Below are 21,952 nucleotides of genomic sequence, written 5' to 3'. Positions count from 1 at the left end.
TAAGAACTTTCAAACTTTACTGTATTAGCTTGATTTTAAAATATGCCATTTCTCCCCATGCAGTTTTCTTCCACAGCAGCAGGTGGCACCGTTGTGGTTTTCGCGTCTGTTCAAATAACAGCTGTGTTGCCAGGTCCGCGGTATTTACAACATGGCGAATTCGTATAGTAAATGTATGTGTTTAAACAGGTGACGTTAGTTAGACTACATTAATGTAGTACGGGAGAGGGCTGGGTGTCATTTTCTCACTTTTTAAACGTTGACAATTTGTCCTTCCTCTAAAAGTTTATAAAATTAAAAGCAGCCTGGGAGTGCTATACGGTCTTCTGTAAGCTGTACAATGTCTTTATGTTGTGCCATTTTTCTAGTTGTGTTAAATAATTTTTTTTACATTGCAAATGCCTTCAACGTGCAACCCATGATATTTAGTAATAAACGTGATTTATGTTCGTGATAAAGTTCTAGTAGTCTGAGTTTGGTGGCGCGGACCTGGCAACCCCGATTGATCCGTTTATACCCTTGGAGTGAAAATGACAGGACGCAGCACTCCGCCGAATATGATCAGATTTGTGAAAGTGGTGGTGTTTGGTCTATTGATAACGCTGCTTGTTTTATTTCTCGCGGCCACAACAAGGACTTTTACGTTAGAGGTAAATGCAGGACTTCAGCTTGCACAGTGGGAGAAAACAACACGCATATCGCCTGCTATAAACCCCGAGCAGAGGGAGAACCTGCTCACACATTTCAAAGGTAACCTGGTTGAAGTCTGGAGTTGAGTTATATGGCACTGATGCACTCTGTAGGAGTGTAATTTTCTTATTTTATCACAAAAATACAATGCTGATTTGCCCACGTGTCGAACAGACTCATTAAGCCTGTGCATCAAATAAAACCAGGAAACTATCAACTGAAAAATAACAGATTTTGCAAACTCAGAATATCAGGTCTGGACCAGGTGCACAATGGATTCACAGATTTCTTAAGGTAGCTGTCATTATGTCCTGGAGACATGGGGGGTTGCAGACTTTGAAGGGCTTACACACTCACACTCTAATGAGCTCATTAAATCGAAACACCTGCAAAGGTTTTCTGAACCTTTAAATGGTGTCTCAGTCTGGTTTGGCTTCACAATCATTGGGGAAGACTGCTGACTTGACAGTTTTTCAAGAAGACGATCATTGAGCACATGATGGGTAAGACACAAAAGGTCCTCGCTAAAGAAGCCTGTGACCTCCACGCACAGACATATTCATGTGCTACAACTGATGCATTCCCTGTGTCAAGCCACCCCTGAACCAGAGACAACGTCAGAGGTGTCTTACCTGGACAAAGGGGAAAAAAAAGGACTGGACTGTTGCTCAGTGAGCCAAAGTCGTCTTTTCAGATGAAAGAAAATTTGCAATTCATTTAAAAATCAAGGTCCCAGAGTCTGGAGGAAGAGAGGAGGGGCACAGAATCCAAGTTGCTTGAGGTCCAGTGTAAAGTTTGCACAGTCAGTGGTGGTTTGGGGAATTGTGTCATCTGCTGGTGTTGGTCCACTGTGTTTTATCAAGTCCAAGGACAGCACAGCCGTCTACCAGGATGTTTTAGAGCACTTCGTGCTTCAGCTCTAGAGCTTTATGGAGATGCTGATTTCATTTTCCAGTAGGACTCAGCACCTGCTCACAGTGCCAAAAGCACCAAAAGTTGTTGAAATGACCATGATGTTGGTGTGCTTGACTGGCAAGCAAAAAAAATGCAAATGAGTTGAAGGCCACTTTTTTTATTTGATAAATTGGTGTCGCATTCAGGGTGCTTTCTTGTCTTCTTCTTAGGCCCCAGGATACATTTCAGTTCAGTTTTATTTGTATAGTGCTTTTAAAAATAGATGTTGTCCCAAAGCAGCTTTACAGAGATAAAGAGGTTATAAAGTCAAAATGTATACATTTAGTGCCTGTAAGTTTGTTCCTTATAGGTTTTGCCCTAATGAGCTTGCAAGTGGTGACTGTGGTAAGGAAAAACCTCCTAAGATGGTGTAAGGAAGAATCCTTTAGAGGAATCCGACTCAAAAGGGAATCCATCTTCATCTGGGTGGCACCAAATGTTCATTCAGTACAGTTCCATCTTTGTTGAAGTGTATGCGCGCTAAGACGCAAAAGTCTTCATGCATACTGCGGTCCTAAGCCATTTTTTCCTCTGTTCCTTTTTACTAGAGGCAATTCGTATTCCCACTGTGTCGTTCTCGGAGTCTCACCAGAACACAAGCGCTCTTCAAGAGTTTAACCGTCTTCTAAAAAGAGGTTAGACATTTTTATGATTCTGAGACATCGCCAGACCAAACATAATTCGCTAAAAGTTAACAGCCATTCGAAATTTGTTATAAAAGTTGACTTTTATCTACTTTTCTCTTTCAGTCTTTCCAACAATCTTCTCATCCACTCTAGTTAAGCATGAGGTGGTTGGGAACTATAGCCACCTGTTCACAGTGTCAGGCAGCGATCCTAAGCTGGTGCCCTACATGCTGTTGGCGCACATTGACGTAGTGCCAGCCAATGAGACTGACGGGTGGGAGGTGCCGCCCTTCTCAGCCAAAGAGCTGAATGGATTCATTTATGGGCGAGGGACCCTCGACAATAAACAGTCTGTCATGGTATGGTAGGCCTAGAGAGGCAGCAATTTCTTTTTGTTGGTTAAAACAATATTACATTTGTCTATGCAAACTGCTCCTGAATATGATTACATGTGCATGTGAAGGGGATTCTTCAAGCTCTAGAGTACTTGTTGGAGCGAGGATATGTACCACGGAGAGGGTTCTACATTGGCCTGGGTCATGATGAGGAGGTTAGACATGTACATTACTGATCATGTACCAATCCCTTCTTTTACAGACAATATCTCTGACCTACATTATTCCATTTGCTTTCATAGCACTAAACTATTATTTCTACATGTTTATCTACACACGAGAGTATGAGTCAGAACTATATTGGAAAGCTTTATTAGTATTATTAAAAACTATAATTATAATAATTAAAAGGTCGAGTTTTAAAGTAAGTAGAATAAAATGTTTACATTCTTGACATCCTCTTGTGTCTGTGCAGGTCAGTGGTTATGGTGGAGCACTAAATATAGTCAAACTGCTGAAGAATCGTGGGGTGAAGCTACAGTTTCTTGTTGATGAAGGCCTTGCAGTACTGGATGGCATTATAAGTGGTCTGAATGGACCAGCTGCACTGTGAGATCCTTTAAATGAGTCTTTTTACTTTATGGTCTCATATACACTCAGCTCCTGAATTGGTGGCACCCTGGGTAAAGATGGATAAAAAGGTTAAGTGAAATGTCTCTGTGGTTAATGAATGATCCTACTCCCCCAATAAGACACATGAAAAAAATACCTGTCAAGTATTGCTTATAGTATGAGGATGTCAGGTATGGCAGAGACCTATGTGAGGGTGATGCAGGACATGTATGAGGACAGTGTGACCGCATTAAAGTGTGTAGTAGGAATGACAGACTGGTTCAAGGTCGAGGTGGGATTGCATCAAGGATGGGCTCTGAGCCCTTTCCTGTTTTCAGTGGTGAAAAGAGAAGAGGTGGAGAATGTGGATGAGTTTAGGTACCTGGGGTCAACAGTGCAAGTAATGGAGAGTGTGTTAGAGAATTAAAGAAAAGAGTGCAGGCAGGGTGGCGTGGGTGGAGAAGAGTGACAGGAGTGATTTGTGATAGAAGAGTATCTGCAAGAGTGAAAGGGAAAGTTTATAGGACTGTGGTGAGACCTGCGATGTTGTATGGATTAGAGACAGTGTCACTGAGTAAAAAACAGGAGGTGGAGGAAAAGAGGAAGAACAAGGAGGAGGTTTATGGATGTGGTGAGAGAAAACATGCAGGTAGTTGGTTTGAAAGAGGCAGATGTAGAGGACCAAATAGTATGGAGACGGATGATTCGCTGTGCCGACCCCTAATGGGAGCAGCTGAAAGAAGAAGAAGAAGACCTGTCAAGTATTGCCCTCTGTGCTAACAGTACTCTGATAGGATTATCATGCTAGATATGATTTGACAATAGAAAAATATTGAATCTGAGCACACAACCCATTAAAGTATCTACCTAGATCCCTTAGTATCCACCAACAATGAGTTTAGGTCAGGAGAATTGGATGGCCAGATGGTATGAGTCCAGGCCAGATATTCAACCTCTCAAAAATGTGTAAAATAAATAAAAGAACAGCATGCAATGATTTGCAATTCTCATAAACCCACATTTTATTTAGAGTTGAACACAGAAAAAAATATCAAATGTAAGTAATTGTTACATTTGAAGAAAAATATTATTTTGGAGAGAATTTTCAATTTGTTGGCCTCAACAAAAACCTCCAGAGATCATTGTCCATGAGCACTAAAGAGTTTGTGCTAAAGAGAAGAGGGACCATCCGACTTATCAGTTATCTTGATGGTATGGGGGTGCATTAGTGCCTATAGAATGGGCATCTTTCAAATGTGGAAAGGCACCAACAATGCTGAGAGGTATATACTGTACAGGTTTAAGAGAAACTTATGCTTCCATCCAGATGAAGATCTTCTTTTTTTTTTAGGAAAGACCTTGCATATTTTAGCAAGAAAATGCTAATCCACATTGTGCATTTATTAAAACACCATGGCTTGGTAGTAGAAGAGTCTGGGTAGAGTCTGGAAATAGTAGTAGAAGTCAGTTTGTAGTAAAAGAGTAGAACTAGCCTGCCTGGACTCCAGACCTTTCACTAACTCAAAACATTTGCCTGATCATGAAAAATATACAAAATATACAACAAAAAATACCCAGGACTGTTATGCAGCCAGAAAACTCCAACAATTGGTTTCCAAATGTATACTTTACCAAGAGTGCCAATAGTTCCTGTGCAGTACCATATCAAATGTTCTTTTCAAATCTGTTTGTGTTTTATCTCATTTGTATGTGTATATTGTAGGATAGGTATCAGTGAGAAAGGGCATGCCACAGTGAAGCTGAGTGTCAGTATGAAGCCAGGTCATTCATCTATGCCTACCAAACAGAGCAGCATTGGCATCCTGGCTGCTGCAGTCACAAGGTGAAATGAAACTACACAACCTGCTAGTATAATACATGTATATTTTGTTATTCTTAATTTTTCACATTTATTTCATTTGATGCCTACACTTGATTTATTATCTTGTCAACACTTGTTTTCTTTATTCTATCAATTTAAATAAATTGGACCAATCCACTAACACAAAAAACCTACAAAGGTACTTTTGCATCACAGGAATTTCAGGATTTATCCACCTTTAACATTTGTGTAATTATCTCAGACAGGGATTTCAACAGGTTTGCCTGAATAAAAGATGTCTAAAAAAATGTGTTGCTAATTCAAATCCTTAATGATTCTAATCTAATTATAAACGTCTCAGTGAGAAACGTGTGAGCGAATGGCATTGCAAACACTGCTTAAAAATGATACTGATTAATAATGATACACTAAAGTTACATATATTCTTCCTTTGAAAAGTTCTGATATGATTAGTTACATTAACTACATATATAGTTGTAACTTTAGAAATGTCTCTGACTAAAGAAATGCATGAAATTGTTCTTTGAAAGTATGTTCATTGTTTCTTCTTCTGGAACCGCGTCATTCTGTTCTGAGCATAATAGAGCATGGATGGTGTATTCATTTGTTCAGGGGGGTGGAGGGATTTTGCATAGCACAGCATGTATTTGGGAGGTGAGAGGAATGCTCCCTACAGAGATATGTTTTTAAGCAATAACGTTTATTGATGCACAACGGTTGCACTTTTAATTTCCATAGCAATTGGGTTTTCAGTTCTCTTTCACATATGGAGTTGTGTCCAAATTCTTGCAGATGCTATATTGTATACTACTGATTTGTTTTGGGAAAGAAAGCTGACACATATAACTATATTAGTTACATTTGTAAACAGGAAACAATAACATACTGCATTCTTGTGCTATTCTATGTGCAGGTTGGAGGACTACCCGATGCCTAGATTGTTTGGCTCTGGTCCTGAGGGAAGCACTTTTGAACACCTTGCACATAAGGTAAATTTAAAAAGAGAAAATCCAAATGCTGTAAAACAGTAAGGCAACGTAAATGCATTCGAATAATCCTCTGTGATTTTTGTTGCAGTTTGGCCTGCCTATCAGATTCATCATGTCCAATTTGTGGCTTTTCAGCCCCTTGATGAGCAGGTCATTAATATTTTGCATAGTAGTAGTATTATTACATGCAGAAAAATAGTCTATAATAGTTTTAAGATTAAATCCAACTGGCTGCATTTATGCACATGACCTAAACAGGAGTTTATTTCCAGGGTAATGGAAAGAAGGCCTGAAATGAACGCATTTGTGCGGACAACCACTGCAGTCACCATGTTCAATTCTGGTGTGAAGGTAGAATACTATTATTTCCTTTTATAATACAAACACAGATTAATCATTCAAGTAAATGCACCTCTTTGCCCTTACCACCGACAGTCCAACGTCCTCCCGTCACATGCCGAGGCTGTTGTGAACCTGCGCATCCACTCTGCACAAACATTGCAAGAGGTCAGAGATTATACTGTTGTAGTGGAGATGTAGACTACTGTGAATGCTTTATGGTATTGTTATGGCATCAGCTTTTAAACAGGTTGTGAAGTAAATTTCCTAAATGTTTATTTACTTTCTGCTATTTAAAGGTAGCTATCATGGTGCAGGTTGATGAACATTAAATTTAACACATGCATAGCAGACAATTTGACAACTAAAAATATCTCCTTCCATGTTTTTTAATTTTTTTTGCCTCTTCAAATCTTTTAAATTCAATTAAGTTTTTTATTTATTAATTTTTTTGTATAGCGATTTTTAACAATGGACATTAGCCGAATGCAGCTTTACGCAGATAAAGAGGTTATTATCTCTGTAAATGTAAAATTTTAGTGTCTATAAATTTGTCCCTAATGTTCAAGCCAGTGGCGACAGTGGCAAGTAAAGCTCCCGAGATAAAGAATCTTTTATGAAGAAGTAACCTTGAGAGGAACCAGACCCAAAAAGGAAACCATACTCATCTGAGTGGCACCTAACCCCCATTCATTATATTCTATTGTAGGTACTGGACTTGATTAAATCCACTATTTCAGATGATCGTGTTAAAATAGACCTGATTAATGGCTTCGACCCCCTGCCCATCAGTTCCTATGATGAGCAGTCGTTTGGGTATCAGGTTATTAAGAAGACGGTGTTGGACATGTTTCCTGAGGTCACTGTTGCTCCAGGTGAATTTTATTTTATTGTATTTAGCTGATGAAACCTGCTTTATATCTATACCTCACCATGTGTGCTTTCAGGGGAAAACCCATATATTGATGATTAGATTGACCAGTACTAGCTGAACACAAAGTTTAATATTGTAATTTTAAGGGAAGTGTTGGGTAAATGTTTAGGGAGTGTTTGAGGGAAATTTCACTGGGTCATTTTAACTAAAACATGGTTAATCTTTGCTTTTCCTCTCCGCTCTGTTGCTTTGCAGGCATCTGTGTGGGCAACACAGATAGCCGTCATTACACCCCGCTGACCAAGGACATTTATCGCTTTGCCCCAACCTGGTTCAAACCAGGTGACCCACAGAGGTAGGTTTTTTCTTTTAATGGCAGGATTTAATGCTGTTAGTGTTGTGTCTAATGTTAGGGGTGACACTAAGGGTTTAAACCTATTCTGTTGTCCTCTTGTGAGACCTGCTTTAATATACCCTGAACACCAAGTACATGCTTCTGCAGTTTTTACAACCACAGGTCCAAAAAAAGTTGGTACACTGTGTAAACCGTGAATTAAAAAAAATGCAATGGTTTGCAAATCTCACACATTTTATTCACAATAGAACATAGAATACATATCAAATGTTTAAAATGCACCATTTAAAAAAAAAAAAAAAAAAAAAACTAAGGTAATTTTGAATTTGATTGCCGCAACATGTCTTAAAAAAGTTGGGACGGGGCAACAAAAGTCAAGAGAATGCAAGTGTTATTAAGATTAAACAGTTGGAGAAACATTTTGCAACCAGGTCGGTAAGGTGATTGAGTATAAATAGTGTATCTTAGAGAGGCAGAATCTCTCAGAAGTAAAGATGGGCAGAGCTTTAGCAATCAGTGAAAGACTGTGTTGTGGAACAATTTCAGAATAACATCAACATAAAAACAGTTGAATACCTTATCATTTAACGTACCGTAATTTCCGGACTATAAAGTGCACCCATATATAAGCCCCACCCACTGAATTTGACAAAGATTTTTATTTTAAACACAAATAAGCCACACCTGTCTATAAGCCTGTCTACACTGAAACTAATGAACTTTACACAGGCTTTAACGAAAGACAGTGTCTGTTACATGGTGTAACGGGGGAAATATGTTGTGGCTCCTTTAAGAGCAGAGCAGCATTTTGGGAATAGGCTGCTGCCGCATTTGTCCGCTATTACTGCATGTGTGCAAGACCGAGGAATATGTCCCTATTATTTTCTGATGCTCATTTCTAAGTTTCTTTGACTAACCCGTAACGCTGTTGCCAAGAAAAATAAAAAAGCACGAGTTTTGGAAACCTTTCTGTGCTTATGATTTCTGTTGCAACTGGAGTTAGTGAGCTCTCCCTTCACCCAGACTCAACACGTTACAACAGCTTGTATCTAAACAGTAGCCTACCAAGAAAGTCATTGTTCACTGTCTTCCTCCTTCCTTTCACAACTATTTCTAGTTTATCTTTTGGCATCGTCGTGCGTTAAAAGAAAAAAAAGTTTTTTCTCCCGATGCTGTGCAGTTCAGAACACAGGTGAGGTGCGTGTTTTTTTTTTTTTTTTCCGTTCAGAAATTTCTTTGGTCTAATGTTATGGGGCTCAGTTTTTTTAATTGAAGTTTGTGAAACCGGGAAAAACCCAGGAAAAATTCATAAATAAGCCGCGGGGTTCAAAACGTGGGGAAAAAAGTAGCGGCTAATAGTACGGAAAATACGGTACATAATATCATCAAATGTTTCAAAGAATCTTTAGAAATCTGGACAAGGGTGAAAATTTATATTGAATCCTCGTGATCTCCAGGCTTACATCGTCTTGATTATGTCATGGAAATCACTGCATGGACTCATTTTTACTTCCAGATATCATTGTCTGTGAACACAGTTTGCAATGTCAACCTTAAATGCAGGTTAAATCTCTACCATGCAAAGAAGGCGGCGTGAGCATTATCCAAAAAGGCTTTAATCTTCTCTGGGCCAGAGCTCATTTAAAATGTACTGAAGCAGAGTGAAAATGTTTTGTGTTCAAACAAATCAAAATTTTAATTTAAACTTTTTGGAAAACATTGGACACCACATCCTCTGGATTAAAGAGGAGAGGGACCATTCTGTTTCTTATCAGCGCTCTGTTCTCCTGTCCCATGTTTCTTGGAATTGATAAATCAGTAAACAGGGAGGACAGAAGAGTCACTAACATTACTTGTATAAGTAAGTGAAGGGTAAGACAGCTGCAATCAAGGACTGTCCCTGAACATACATTATGAGTAGAATTAATAAACAGATGTTATTTAGAAAGCTGAATGATAATGTACTGTATGTGGCCATGTGTACACATGGGCCAGGTTTTATTCAGTATAGATAAATTATCTATACTGAAGCAGTATAGATTCTGGACTGGGCCAGATGTATTGGATCAAACAAAATGAAAACATTCACTTATTGGATTTGCTATTTAAAGATCTTAATAAACATGTACTCCTTTCATGTTAGTGAGTCAGCATTTGCATTTCTTTCCTGATAGTGAGTGACAAATCATTCAGCAATGTGCACAAAAACTGCCTAACTGCAACATTCTTCAAAGTTTTGTGAAGTATAAATAGTCGTGGAATATGTAGGCTTAAATAATGCTGGCAAGTATTCGGAGTCTCCATATTTAGTGGCATTCCTTTCATGTGAAGACGTTGGTTTTTAATATCAGTGTTAAAGCCTTTCATTTTTTTCATGCAAAAGATATATTTTAAAATGTTTTTAGAAGGCAGTTAAATAAGTAATTGTAAAAGGTAGCAACTGTTTTGTACTATATATGGAATAATGCGATTTATTTACGATTTCATTTATCAGCTGTGCATATGCATGTATGTGTGCACTGAGCGAGATTTCATAAAAGTTGCTTGTTCATATATTTCCTCACTCCACTGAACTCATGTTAAAAATAACAGCAGTGTAATATGATGTTTAATCAGTTAAATTTGCTATTGGCATAAGTGAAAAGAAAGTCATTTGGTGCTCAAACCATATAAAATGAACCAGGGATAGGCAGTATTTGAGTATATACTTCTGGTAATAGAGTGTATTTAATTGGTGAATATTGTACCCTTACTGAAGTAGCTGTTTAGTAGGATCATGATTTTACATTCCGTTGCATGAATGACTGTCTGACACACAATATATTATGTTTATAATTAACAATCAAATGATTGATTATTTAGACACTAGTTGCTATGAACTCGGGTGTCATCAGTTGTCTTCTTAGGAATGACATACAGTTGTGTTCAAAATTATTCAACCCCCAATGCTGTAAATGGTTTTAGGGAATTAAGTGTACATTTGTAATTGTATTCAGAATGAAATCCTACAAGGACTTCTTAAAGAACCATATGCAACTAAAATGACATCAATTAGTTTTGTAATACAGTAGTAAATGTTTCTTTTGTGAATTCTTCATTGACATAATTATTCAACCCCTTAAAGACTACCACTCTGAAGAACAGAGGTTCAATGAAGTGTTTTCAATCAGGTATTGAAAACACCTGTGGATATCAGGGAGCAGCAATAAAGCCTAATAAGCACCAATTAGGCAGCTTTAAAATGACTGTGATACTCAGCTCCTTCTAGACATTTACTGGTGTGGTTACAAACATGGTGAGGTCAAGAGAATGGTCCAGGAAGACAAGAGAACAGGTGATTACTCTTCACAGGAAGGGCAATGGCTATAAGAAGATTGCAAAGATGTTAAACATACCAAGAGACACCATAGGAAGCATCATTCGCAAATTCAAGGCAAAGGGCACTGTTGAAACGCTACCTGGTCGTGGCAGAAAGAAGATGCTGACTTCGACTGCTGTGCGCTACCTGAAGCGTAGAGTGGAGAAAAGTCCCCGTGTGACTGCTGAGGAACTGAGAAAAGATTTGTCAGATGTGGGTACTGAAGTTTCTGCTCAGACAATACGGCGCACCCTGCGTAATGAAGGCCTCCATGCCAGAACTCCCAGGCGCACCCCCTTGCTGTCCCCAAAGAATAAGAAGAGTCGACTGCAGTATGCCAAAAGTCATGTGGACAAACCACAGAAGTTTTGGGATAGTGTTCTGTGGACTGATGAAACAAAATTAGAACTGTTTGGGCCCATGGATCAACGCTATGTTTGGAGGAGGAAGAACAAGGCCTATGAAGAAAAGAACACCTTGCCTACTGTGAAGCATGGCGGGGGGTCAATCATGCTTTGGGGCTGTTTTGCTTCTGCAGGTACTGGGAAGCTTCAGCGTGTGCAAGGTACCATGAATTCTCTTCAGTACCAGGAGATATTGGATGACAATGTGATGCAGTCCGTCACAAACCTGAGGCTTGGAAGACGTTGGACCTTTCAACAGGACAATGATCCCAAGCATACCTCCAAGTCCACTAGAGCATGGTTGCAGATTAAAGGCTGGAACATTTTGAAGTGGCCATCGCAGTCACCAGACTTAAATCCGATTGAGAACCTCTGGTGGGACTTAAAGAAAGCAGTTGCAGTGCGCAAGCCTAAGAATGTGACTGAACTGGAGGCTTTTGCCCATGATGAATGGGCGAAGATACCCGTAGATCGCTGCAAGACACTTGTGTCAAGCTATGCTTCACGTTTAAAACTGTAAAAGGATGTTGTACTAAGTACTAAGATTGAATGTCACTTGGGGGTTGAATAAAACTGATAATGATGTGAGCTCAGAAAAGACATTTGTGGTTATTTCATTATAAATGTTATGTTGTATTTGTCTGACCTACACGTGCCTCTTTGATTTAATTGTAAGCAGGATGACTGAATGATCATAATCAATGTCAAACCGACCAAAACAATAAATTTCAGTGGGGGTTGAATAATTTTGAACACAACTGTATTTGTCATTGAGTCTGTATTGCTGATGTAAAGTAGCCCTTCTTTACCAAACGCCAAGTAACTGAATTAGGGTACAATCACAAGTCGTTCGCAAACTGTTAAATATTAAACTGTTGGTTACTTTAAAACTAACCTTCATCTGGGAGATCACAGGGAATATGCATGTGAATATTTGATCTGTTTACTGGTTGCATATGTAAGATTTATTGCTCAGACAGAGAAAAGCTGTTGCTATCAAACATTGTTTACTTAATCAACTGAGTCAGTGTAAAGGTGAAGGAACTGATCAAATACGCCAATTAATGGAAGGTTTGCAAAGAAATTTCATGCTCCCTTGTATTTTTTTGTATTTTTTAAAATTCAAAAATGCAGTCGTTATTCTTGATATATAATCTGGCTGCTGTATTTTGTAGTTTATTTTGATACAGTTAAGGTTAATACATTTTGATGTAGCTTTGCCCAACCCTAAAAGGAACTGTGTAAAATGTAAATAAAAACAGCATGCAATGATTTGCAAGTCTCATAAGCCCATATTTTATTCACAATAGAACATGGAAAACATATAAAATGTTTAAACTTAGATAATCTAAAATTTTAAGGAGAAAATAAGGTTGATTATGTGGAATATGTCGGCTTGAACAATGCTGGCACTTAGCCCATGTCACAAGGTCCAAAGATAAGTTGTCTGTGGCAGTGAACTCTATTGGTTAAACCCATGCCTCGATTTAATATTCACAAGTATTTGAAGTCTCTATATTTAGAGGCATTCCTTTCATGTGAAGACATTTAATGTGGTTTTAATATCAACCAACAGTGTCAAGACCTTTCATTATTTTTTTGCAAAATATATATTTTTTTAATGTATTTAGAATGCAATTTTTTTTTTTTAAGTAGCAACTGTTTTGCACTATAAATGGAATTATTGAGATGATTTTGAAATTAAATATTTGCTTGTGCATATATCTCCACACAACACTGTACCCATGTTAGAAAATCAGCATTGTAATATTATTATGTTGAATCAGCTGAATTTACTATCAGCATAGTAAAGACATTTGGTGCGCAAACCATATAAAAGGAACTTTTAAAGATTAATTGGGATTATAGCTTGTAAAAAGATTTAGCTCATGCAGCTTTGTGGATGGAGTGTGATTTCATCAACACTGGAAGCTCTATGTTGGGACTTTAAGAAAATTTTGTTGGTCTCTATTCAAAGGTTTTTAGCTGCAGACACATTTAAATGAATACTGGCATTTTTCCTACTAACTACGAGTTGAATAATGACACTGAATAATGAATCCTAGCTTTAGTTATGTTGCTCACACTGGAATACATTACCAAAACCCAAAAGCGGAAAAGTGCAAAAAATTAGAATTAATAAGAAAAGTCACTCATTGTTTAGAAAACTTTTTGTAAAAGTGGCAAATTAAGCTTTTTTTGCATTGCTTTCACTTCACACTAAATGATCTTTACTTCATTGTAGGCGACGAAGTTGTGAAGTTGTTTACCACATGAGGGGGATTGAGGGTGTGTCTGTATGCAAATGAGTGTTTGGCAATAATATTGAATGTGTAGGATTTATTTGTGGTGACTGTGTACAGCTGTATGTATGTACATATTATAAATTTTTTTGTGTGAATGGGCTGCTCTTTACAAATCCTTAATTTAAACACACTAATATATTACACCTTCAATGTCTAATGAGAGATGCATCTAAGACAGTAATAACACAAATGGAGAAAAGGTCTGAGATGGCATCTTTTTATATGAGAGAAAAAAATGTAACTTACCTTTGGGATAAATTGCTATAATTGTTGAGAAGTGCAAAATGAAATGGGAATGGTAGCTTGAGAGGTGCTAAGTTGAACTAAATTTGAACATGTCCTTCTGAGCTGTTCTGGCCAGAATATTTAGGGTTTATTGTCTTGCTGTGGTGCGGTGCTTTGAATACGTAGTCACATTATGTTAAGCAGTTAACATGCTATACAACAACACTGCACAGGTTCTTGTATGTACAGTATACCTACTCAAACGTAGTTCTTTTAAAATCTCTCCAGGCCACTGTAGCCTTTATCTGCTGATCGACAGCTATATGTCTCTTTCTCTTTCTTATACCCGTGTTTAGATTCCATGGCATCAACGAAAGGATCTCTTCAAAGAACTACGAGGAGCTTGTGCTTTTTTATTTTCGGCTCATCCAGAACTGTGACATCAGAAACCTACCACCTGCACACACCAGCCAACATGATCTGTGATTTATTCTGGTAAAGTGTGTTTCAGACCCCTTGAGTTTCAGAACATCACGATCAGAACATGACGATATTTTGTCAGACAAGGCAGTTCACAGCATAGGAATGATTCCCTAGTTTGTCTTGATTTTTGTATTTTTGAGCACTTTAATCAGGAGCAGCTGATCTCAGGGATAATTGTAATATGAATTGTGAGGTAGACAGGAATGTTGCATCCAAATGATGTTTTAGTATCTGTAGTCAGGACTAAATTTGATAAACTTATACTATGATCATATAGTGGTAATAAAAATAGGAAAACGTGGCAATTGATCTTCAGTCATTAGGATACATTTTAGATGAAGGGATCAGTTGGAAATGGTTTATAAATTACAATAGCAGGGCTGTTTTATGTTGTCATTGTGTTTACATTACTGATTCCCATATAATTTTTTTTCATCAAAATAAATGTGAATGATGGCAAATAACAACTTCATAGGAACAAGTACTGTAAGTGCTGTGTATTTGCAGATATACTGTGCTGCTAAAAGTATTGCTAATACAAAGAAAATGTTTACACTGTATATCCAAATGTTTTTGGGCACCTGAACGCATATGTTCGGGTGAACAGCTTACTCCAGATGCTGTTATAATATCCACAACTCTTCTGGGAAGGCTTTCCATTAGTTTATCAGTAATGGCTTTGGGGAATTGCCCATTCAGCCACAAGGGCAGTAATGAAGATCACTGAAGTTACTTCAGTTTAACAGTTGCAAACCATGTCTAGATGGACCTTGTTTTTTTATGCACCGGGGCATTGTGATTGCCGGAACTGTATTTGGGCCTCATCGTTCCAATGCAAACTGTAATGCTTCAGAATGCAAAGGCATTCTATACAATTGGGTGCTTTCAAACTCATGGCAACAATTTGCGTCAGGTGTCCACATACTTTTGTCTGAATATACAGCCTGAATCTGTATAGAGATTATTCACCATGCTGGAGAGATGCCTTTTTCTAATGTGGTGGTGTGGTTAATTTGTGTGTGGACAAATGTGTTAATTTTTTCATTTGTTATACAACATCCTGATTTCAAAGTTTTATATGCATGTACAAGCCTAGGCAGAGGTATAGTCAGGTCAAGTCAAGTCAAGTTTATTTGTATAGCGCTTTTCACAACAGACATTGTCTCAAAGCAGCTTTACAGAAATCCACAGTCAAGGTATAGGCCAAGATCTAAATCACCTAGCTTTTTTTTTATTGGTTTTAAAAAAACTAAATTGCACAAATAGACCTCTCCCTGCACTAACAATCCCAGTTCCAAGATATTTTTGGCACATTTTATTCATTGCCATGATTTTACCTTTCCTTAGAAGGCTGTATAAGTGAATTCTAGCCAAAGCGTATTTGAGAACCATTGAGTTTAATGATGCACAGTTTTAGATCAATCAGCCTGCTCAACCAGTAAAAGTAAACAAGTAATTGGTGGCCCAGTAGGGCTCCAGAGCGCATTTGTTTAATTCTGACCAGTAAATGCTTAATATTTTGCTATTTGTAGCTTGGCAAATATTTATTTTTTGTGCAGGAGTGTACATTATCAAAATACAGTGAACTGGAGTTTTGTAGAGTCAAAGCTACTGAATAAAATGCACAAAGGTCTGCTTTGCATTGCTGTGCACCAGGAAAACTAAACTGCACTGATTTATCTTCACATTCTGTAGTTATATTTTTAGAACCAGCCAACATTTTCTAACTTTGAGATTGTAAAGGATGGTTTGCATCATTACATAATGTTTTTTGATGGCATGGTAATTTGAAAATTAAAAAAAATGTATGTAGGTTGATGAATGTAATTTTGTTTGGGCACAGAAATAATAGTGATTTTTTTTTTTTATTATTATTATTTAGTGCATTTAGCAATTGCTAATTAAGGAATAAAACTATATCCACCAAAGAGCATCAGAACTTGTCTGTGTAACATTTTTTTTAATTGCATAATATAAAAACATCAATTAATACTGGCTATAATTAAATCCTATAAGGAAAAAATGACAGAAAAATTTTACACTTATAGAATATTTTAAAGAGGAAAAATAAAAATGCTTGTACAAGTATCATCCCGGGTGTGTAGATATCTACAAAAAAGTATGTGCTGTTTTATTATTGTGTGAAAAATGTAATTGAAATCATGAGATTTAGAAACTGAGTGTGGTAGTTTTATGGCCAGTTGCAGCATTTGCAGCTTATGTTGAAGGTGGTGCCAGCAGGACAGGGCATCACAAATATTCTCCCAGCAGCACATTGGATGAAAGATTTGTTATCAAATGGATTTGGGTAGATGCCCTCAGCCTTGCCTGTGCAATACTGAAGTCGATCTGTAGGAGGACAAGCTTCAGCATGAGGCGCTTCAGTAGGAGGAATGGGAGGAGCTTCAGTAGGAGGAATGGGAGGCTCTTCAGTAGGAGGAATAGGAGGCGCTTCAGTAGGAGGATCAGTCAGAGCTTTTGATGGAGGAACAGAAGGAGCTTCTGCAGGAGAAAGAGCAAATGAGGAAATAAAATCAGGGAAATTCTTATAACAGTATTTCTGAAAATCACATTGTAATTTATTTAAAATACCATTGTTTAGGAGACTCTTGAGCTCACTGATGAGAGGGTATTTTCCCAGACCACAGAACTGTCCAGTAAAATCATCCAAATCCAAAGACCACACAAAAGCCCCTCCAAAATTATTATTTTTCAAATAAGTGACCTAAAACAGAAAGGAAACAATAAGGTCTTTCTTGCATCACTATAGAGCTGCTGTTGCTTCATTAAATTCTGCATTAACCAGTTATGCTCCAGGCATTCTCTTCTCCCTTTCAGGCCCCAGACCAGGAAAAGATTAACCGACTGTATCCAGTGCAAGCGCTGGACATATACGTCCACAGAACAGAACTGTGGAAGAAAGTCAGGCTTTCGGGGTCAAAGTGCACTCCATTTGAAGTGTGGCTTCCTCTAAGGCCTTGTCCTCTGGAGTTTCCCTCCAGGACATTTGCAACAAATCATTAAATTCCCTGCATTATGTTTTTTTTTTCTAAATAAGTTTAATGCTGTATCACATTACATGGAATTTACTCACACTACAAAGTTTTAGTGGAATCTTTAGATGGAAGTTAATATATAATGTGTATTACAAAAACAAAACAGTACTAAATTGAGAAGATTTTTTATTTTCGTACCTTCATGCCAAAGCTCTCCTTTGTGTCAAAGCCAACCCATTGACCATCTTTTGTTGCATAGGGTACCTTTTGATCTTGAATCCATTGTATGCTGGTTCCTTGAATGAAACTGCAGATCTGATGGTGAAACAGGTGGTGGTCAAATCTCTTGATGAATCAACACAGTGAAGTTTGTGTGGCTCACAAACAGTAGGCTGTGTACAAACCTCATAATAAGACCAGAAGCCTGACTCTCTGGTGTAGGTGCCAGGAGATCCAGGGCCAATTGTTGGAGCTCCCAGTCCACTTGCTGCAGATGACAGTCGGAAAGTTCTGCCATATGTAGCAAAACCCATCATGAGCTTCTCTACTGGAGCACCCTGATTATTCCAGTATGTCATGGAAAAATTCTGCAAATTTACAAACACAATGTTGCAGTGCATCTGCGATTGCCAAGCTCAGGTATTAGTGAAATTGTAAAACGCTTTGTCTTTACAGTATTAAGGAAGAGTTGCTCTCCTGTTTCCTGAGGCCATTGATAAAGAGGACTGTTGTGGCCAGTGAAACTCTCCCAAGACCCATGAAAGTCATAGGTTATCACATTAATAAAGTCCACGTACCTGTATAAATAAAGTACTAATAAATTTACATTGTAAATCATGAATTAAACAACATATTTTACGGAAAATCTTTTTTACTTAGATAGGTGAATACAGTACTAGCAATCCACTTCTTTTAATCCACTTCTTTCCACATCTTTTAATTTTTAAAATAAAATTCAATATTGAGAGTTTGAATACACTAATTTCAAGCTTAAAGTCTAAGCTGTTCTATTGTTCTAAATTATTCTTATTTTTTGTGTTTATTTAAAAAAAATATTTCTGTTCTGAATTTATACTATGATCTAATTTGGTTACTTTCAGCTCATCTAACATAGCCTACTTGGCAATCTCAGCAATTTCATAACCAGCATATATGGTTGCTTTTCCCGCAGCCACTGCAGCTGTGACCATAAGTTGGGGATGTCCTGTAGCAATGCTTTCATTCTTATAGGCCTGTTGAAGTTCCTACAGGGGCGAAAACACATTAAAAAATATATTTAAAAAAATTACCACAGCAAAAGACATTGGCTAAGTAATCTAGGCAATTGCACTCAAATATCATATGACCATATATTAGAAAAGCACATTTCTTGTGGAAAGAAAAAAAAACGTAAAATGGGAAAGTGGTACAGTAGGTTAGGCTTAGGAGAGGTTGCTCTGTTGGATTTTTCATGTGAAGTTTATTTGATCTTGTTCAGTATTAAAATTATCTGTGAATCGAATAAATAATTTTAAATGATAAGAGAATCTAATAGCCAGCACATTTTTAGTGAATAAATACGATTAAAAATTATTTCTTGGTTCAAGTAAAATTTTTGTTAATAGGTTTTATAGTAAATATAATCAAAGGTAATCCTTTTTGCCAGTTTTAAAACCGAATCTGAAACCACATCATTCTGAAAACTTGAATATTTTAGCTTCTTGTGTAACACTCCAGAGTACGATGGCAATATACAGAATAAAAATGTAAAGTCCTGACCTGACAGAGCAGAGTGAATCTTTGCTTATCCTCTGGAGGGCTACCGCGGGCTCCAGGATACTCCCAGTCTAGATCCAGCCCATCAAATCCATATTTTCTCAGAAAGCTGATGGAGGACTGGATGAATGTATTTCTATTTTCTTTTGTAGACACCATGATAGAGAATCTGGACAGAGAGATCATTTTGTATCTGTCTTTTACATTTAGCAAAGATACAATAAAATATTTCACAGCACAACAATCCAAGGAAAAAAAACTTACTGTGTTGAACCAAAGTTCCATCCTCCAACAGCCAAAAGTGTCTTCAAGCTTGGATTGCTGTTAAATTAATAACCAGGATTAGCAAATACGTTTTTAAACCTTGATATAATATCTTTACCCAACAGAAGCAAGTTTCACCTTTGCTTCAGACTATTGAATGATTGGTAAAGAGTCTCATCGTTCCACTCGTAGGTCGCTAGCTGATTCGCAGAGTTAATGATGGAGAATGCGTAGATCAGATGTGTGCACAGGAAGGGATCAATGTTGCTAGGCACATGCTTCACAGGATCAGGTCTGTACTGGGCCCAGTTAGTGAAGTAACATACAAGTTGATAGGCTGAACCTATATTTAAAACAAAATGCTTCAGTATATGGATTGGATAAGTAAAAACAAGGAATTTTTTTCTGAAATACTGCATAGAGAAAGCTCACCAAGATGAATAAATAACAGGCAAAAGCCTATGAGGAAAAACAAATATAAAGTGCTATGTCTAAACACACAAGATATAAATAAGTATATCAACAGTCACATGCTAATGAATAAATAACATGATCAGTACCTGTGAGTAGAGTAAGTCTTGTCATTGTGGTCAAGTGGAAGCAAAATAGAACTGTGTTGGTTTATATTGTAGCAATGGGCATGAACATGTGAGCAGCAACCAATCAGATCTGTCCTATTTGCATAATCTGTTTGCAACCACATTGAAAGCTATTATCCACGAATGAAGAAAACTTGTAACAGTGGTGAACTTCCCCAGGAGTGGCAGACCTACCGAAATACCAAGAGTACAACAATAACTTATCCAGGAGCTCAAAAAAGAACCCAGAACAACATCTAAAGAACAGTAGGCTTTACCTGCCTCAGTTAAGGACAGTGTTCATGATTAAACAATAAGAAAAAGACTGGGCAAAAGCCATTGCTAAACATCTGGCATAAAACTAACACAGCATTTCATAAAAAGAACGCCATACGAACATTCCAACATTGTAGTGATATGTAATGGTCTGGGCCTGCTTTGCAGCTTCTAGACCTGAATGATTTGCCACAATTGATGTAACCATGGATTCTGCACTCTACAAGATAATCCTGAAGGAGAGAAGTCCACCTCTAAATAAAAAAATAAATAAAATTTTTGTAATCACCTAGACAAAGATCAGACTTAAATCTGACTGAGATGCTGTGGAATGACCTTAAACAGGCCATTCATGCCTGAAAACCCTCAAATGTGTCATGGGGCAAATATTTTTTCACAGCACTGTACCTTATGGTTTCACTTAATTCACCAAATACTTATTTTTTATCTTTATTTTGCAATCATAATCTGTGTAGTTTTGTTAAAATGTAAAATTTTGTTTAATGACTAGCAGTGATTCATAAGTAGTCTACTTTTGAATATTATCATGGTGGAGGAGTAGATACAAGCCTCTGCTCTTCAGAACTGTTTTGAGTGCATTGACTGGGACATGTTTAGGGAGGCTGCAACCAACGGTGATTTCATCAACTTGGAGGAACACACATCATCAGTGACCAGCTACATAGCCAAGTGCATTAATGTCACGTCAATCTGCAAGACCATCACTACACGCTCCAACCAAAAGCTTTGGATGACCGCCAAGGTGTGTGTGCTGTTATAATCTAGAGACTCCACGGCCTTAAGAACAGCAAGAGCAAAACTATCCTGAGCCATCAGAGAGGCGAAGCGTGGACACGCCAAGAGAATCCACGGCCACTTCCAGGACAGCGGAGACACTTGGCACATGTGGCAGGGCATCTAGGCGATCACAAGCTGTGTACAGCTTCACTTGCTTGTGCCCTCCCAGATGGGCTGAACGACTTCTACTTGAGGTGCAGAACAAAGTGGTGGCAAGGAAAACCACCCCTACTCCCAACCACTAGGTGCTCTGTCTAACCACAGGCTGAAGTGAGGAAAACTCTCAGAGTTAACCTACTGAAGTCTGCTTGACCAGACAACATTCCTGGCAGAGTGTTTAGGGAATGTGCAGAACAGCTAGCAGATGTCTTTACTGACATATTCAACATCTTCCTGAGCAGCGCCGTTGTTCCTACATGCCTCAAGACGACGACCATTGTCTCTGTGCCATCGCGCGCACACACACTGACCATGATCATGCTCATGCTTCAAGAGGCTCTTAATGAGGCACATTAAGAGCCAGCTATCACTCTTACTGGACCCCATGCAGTTTGTGTATCATCCAAACCGTTCCAGGGACGATGCCATTCGCCACAACCCTCCATCTCACCTACTTGGACAATGAGAACACATAAGTACAAATTCTGTTTATAGACTTTAGTTCAGCATTCAACACAATCATCCCAAAGCACCTTATTGAGAAGCTGAGCTTATTGGGCCTGAACAGCTCCCTCTGTAACTGTATCCTGGATTTCCTCACTGAGAGAACACAGTCAGTCTGGATTGGGGACAGCATCTCCAGCACCACAACACTGAGTACTAAGGCTCAGCCCACTGCTGTTCACTTTGTTGACTCACGACTGTGTAGCAATTCACAGCTCGAACTACATCA

The 21,952-nt window shown here is 38.0% G+C and overlaps 2 protein-coding genes across 3 annotated transcripts; one reads left to right on the top strand and one right to left on the bottom strand.

The window, feature by feature from the left end:
• The first annotated feature begins 62 nt into the window (after positions 1-62).
• LOC124398756 (N-fatty-acyl-amino acid synthase/hydrolase PM20D1.2-like) lies at positions 63-14,953 on the top strand. Of its 2 annotated transcripts, none has more exons than XM_046869080.1 (13): positions 63-750; positions 2,193-2,279; positions 2,394-2,629; positions 2,734-2,820; positions 3,081-3,214; positions 4,941-5,060; positions 5,974-6,049; positions 6,138-6,199; positions 6,322-6,400; positions 6,485-6,556; positions 7,098-7,263; positions 7,518-7,617; positions 14,267-14,953. In XM_046869080.1, the coding sequence occupies exons 1-13, from the start codon at positions 531-533 to the stop codon at positions 14,394-14,396; spliced, it is 1,569 nt and encodes a 522-aa protein (XP_046725036.1). In that variant the 5' UTR covers positions 63-530; the 3' UTR covers positions 14,397-14,953. The 2 variants fall into 2 exon arrangements, with proteins under 2 accessions (XP_046725036.1, XP_046725037.1); XM_046869081.1 differs by lacking the exon at positions 63-750 and adding an exon at positions 1,147-1,193.
• An 823-nt stretch (positions 14,954-15,776) lies between these two features.
• Positions 15,777-19,993, bottom strand: LOC124398758 (acidic mammalian chitinase-like). The gene is made up of 11 exons (XM_046869082.1): positions 19,969-19,993; positions 19,841-19,867; positions 19,547-19,751; positions 19,409-19,465; positions 19,148-19,313; positions 18,509-18,633; positions 18,063-18,186; positions 17,794-17,976; positions 17,588-17,704; positions 16,986-17,118; positions 15,777-16,895 (listed from the first exon to the last, which is right to left on the bottom strand). The coding sequence occupies exons 1-11, from the start codon at positions 19,991-19,993 to the stop codon at positions 16,585-16,587; spliced, it is 1,473 nt and encodes a 490-aa protein (XP_046725038.1). The 3' UTR covers positions 15,777-16,584.
• Positions 19,994-21,952: the final 1,959 nt, after the last annotated feature.

Source organism: Silurus meridionalis, chromosome 16, assembly GCF_014805685.1.
Source record: "Silurus meridionalis isolate SWU-2019-XX chromosome 16, ASM1480568v1, whole genome shotgun sequence".
Classification (NCBI taxonomy): domain Eukaryota; kingdom Metazoa; phylum Chordata; class Actinopteri; order Siluriformes; family Siluridae; genus Silurus; species Silurus meridionalis.
This window is presented reverse-complemented; position numbering and strand designations above follow the sequence as displayed.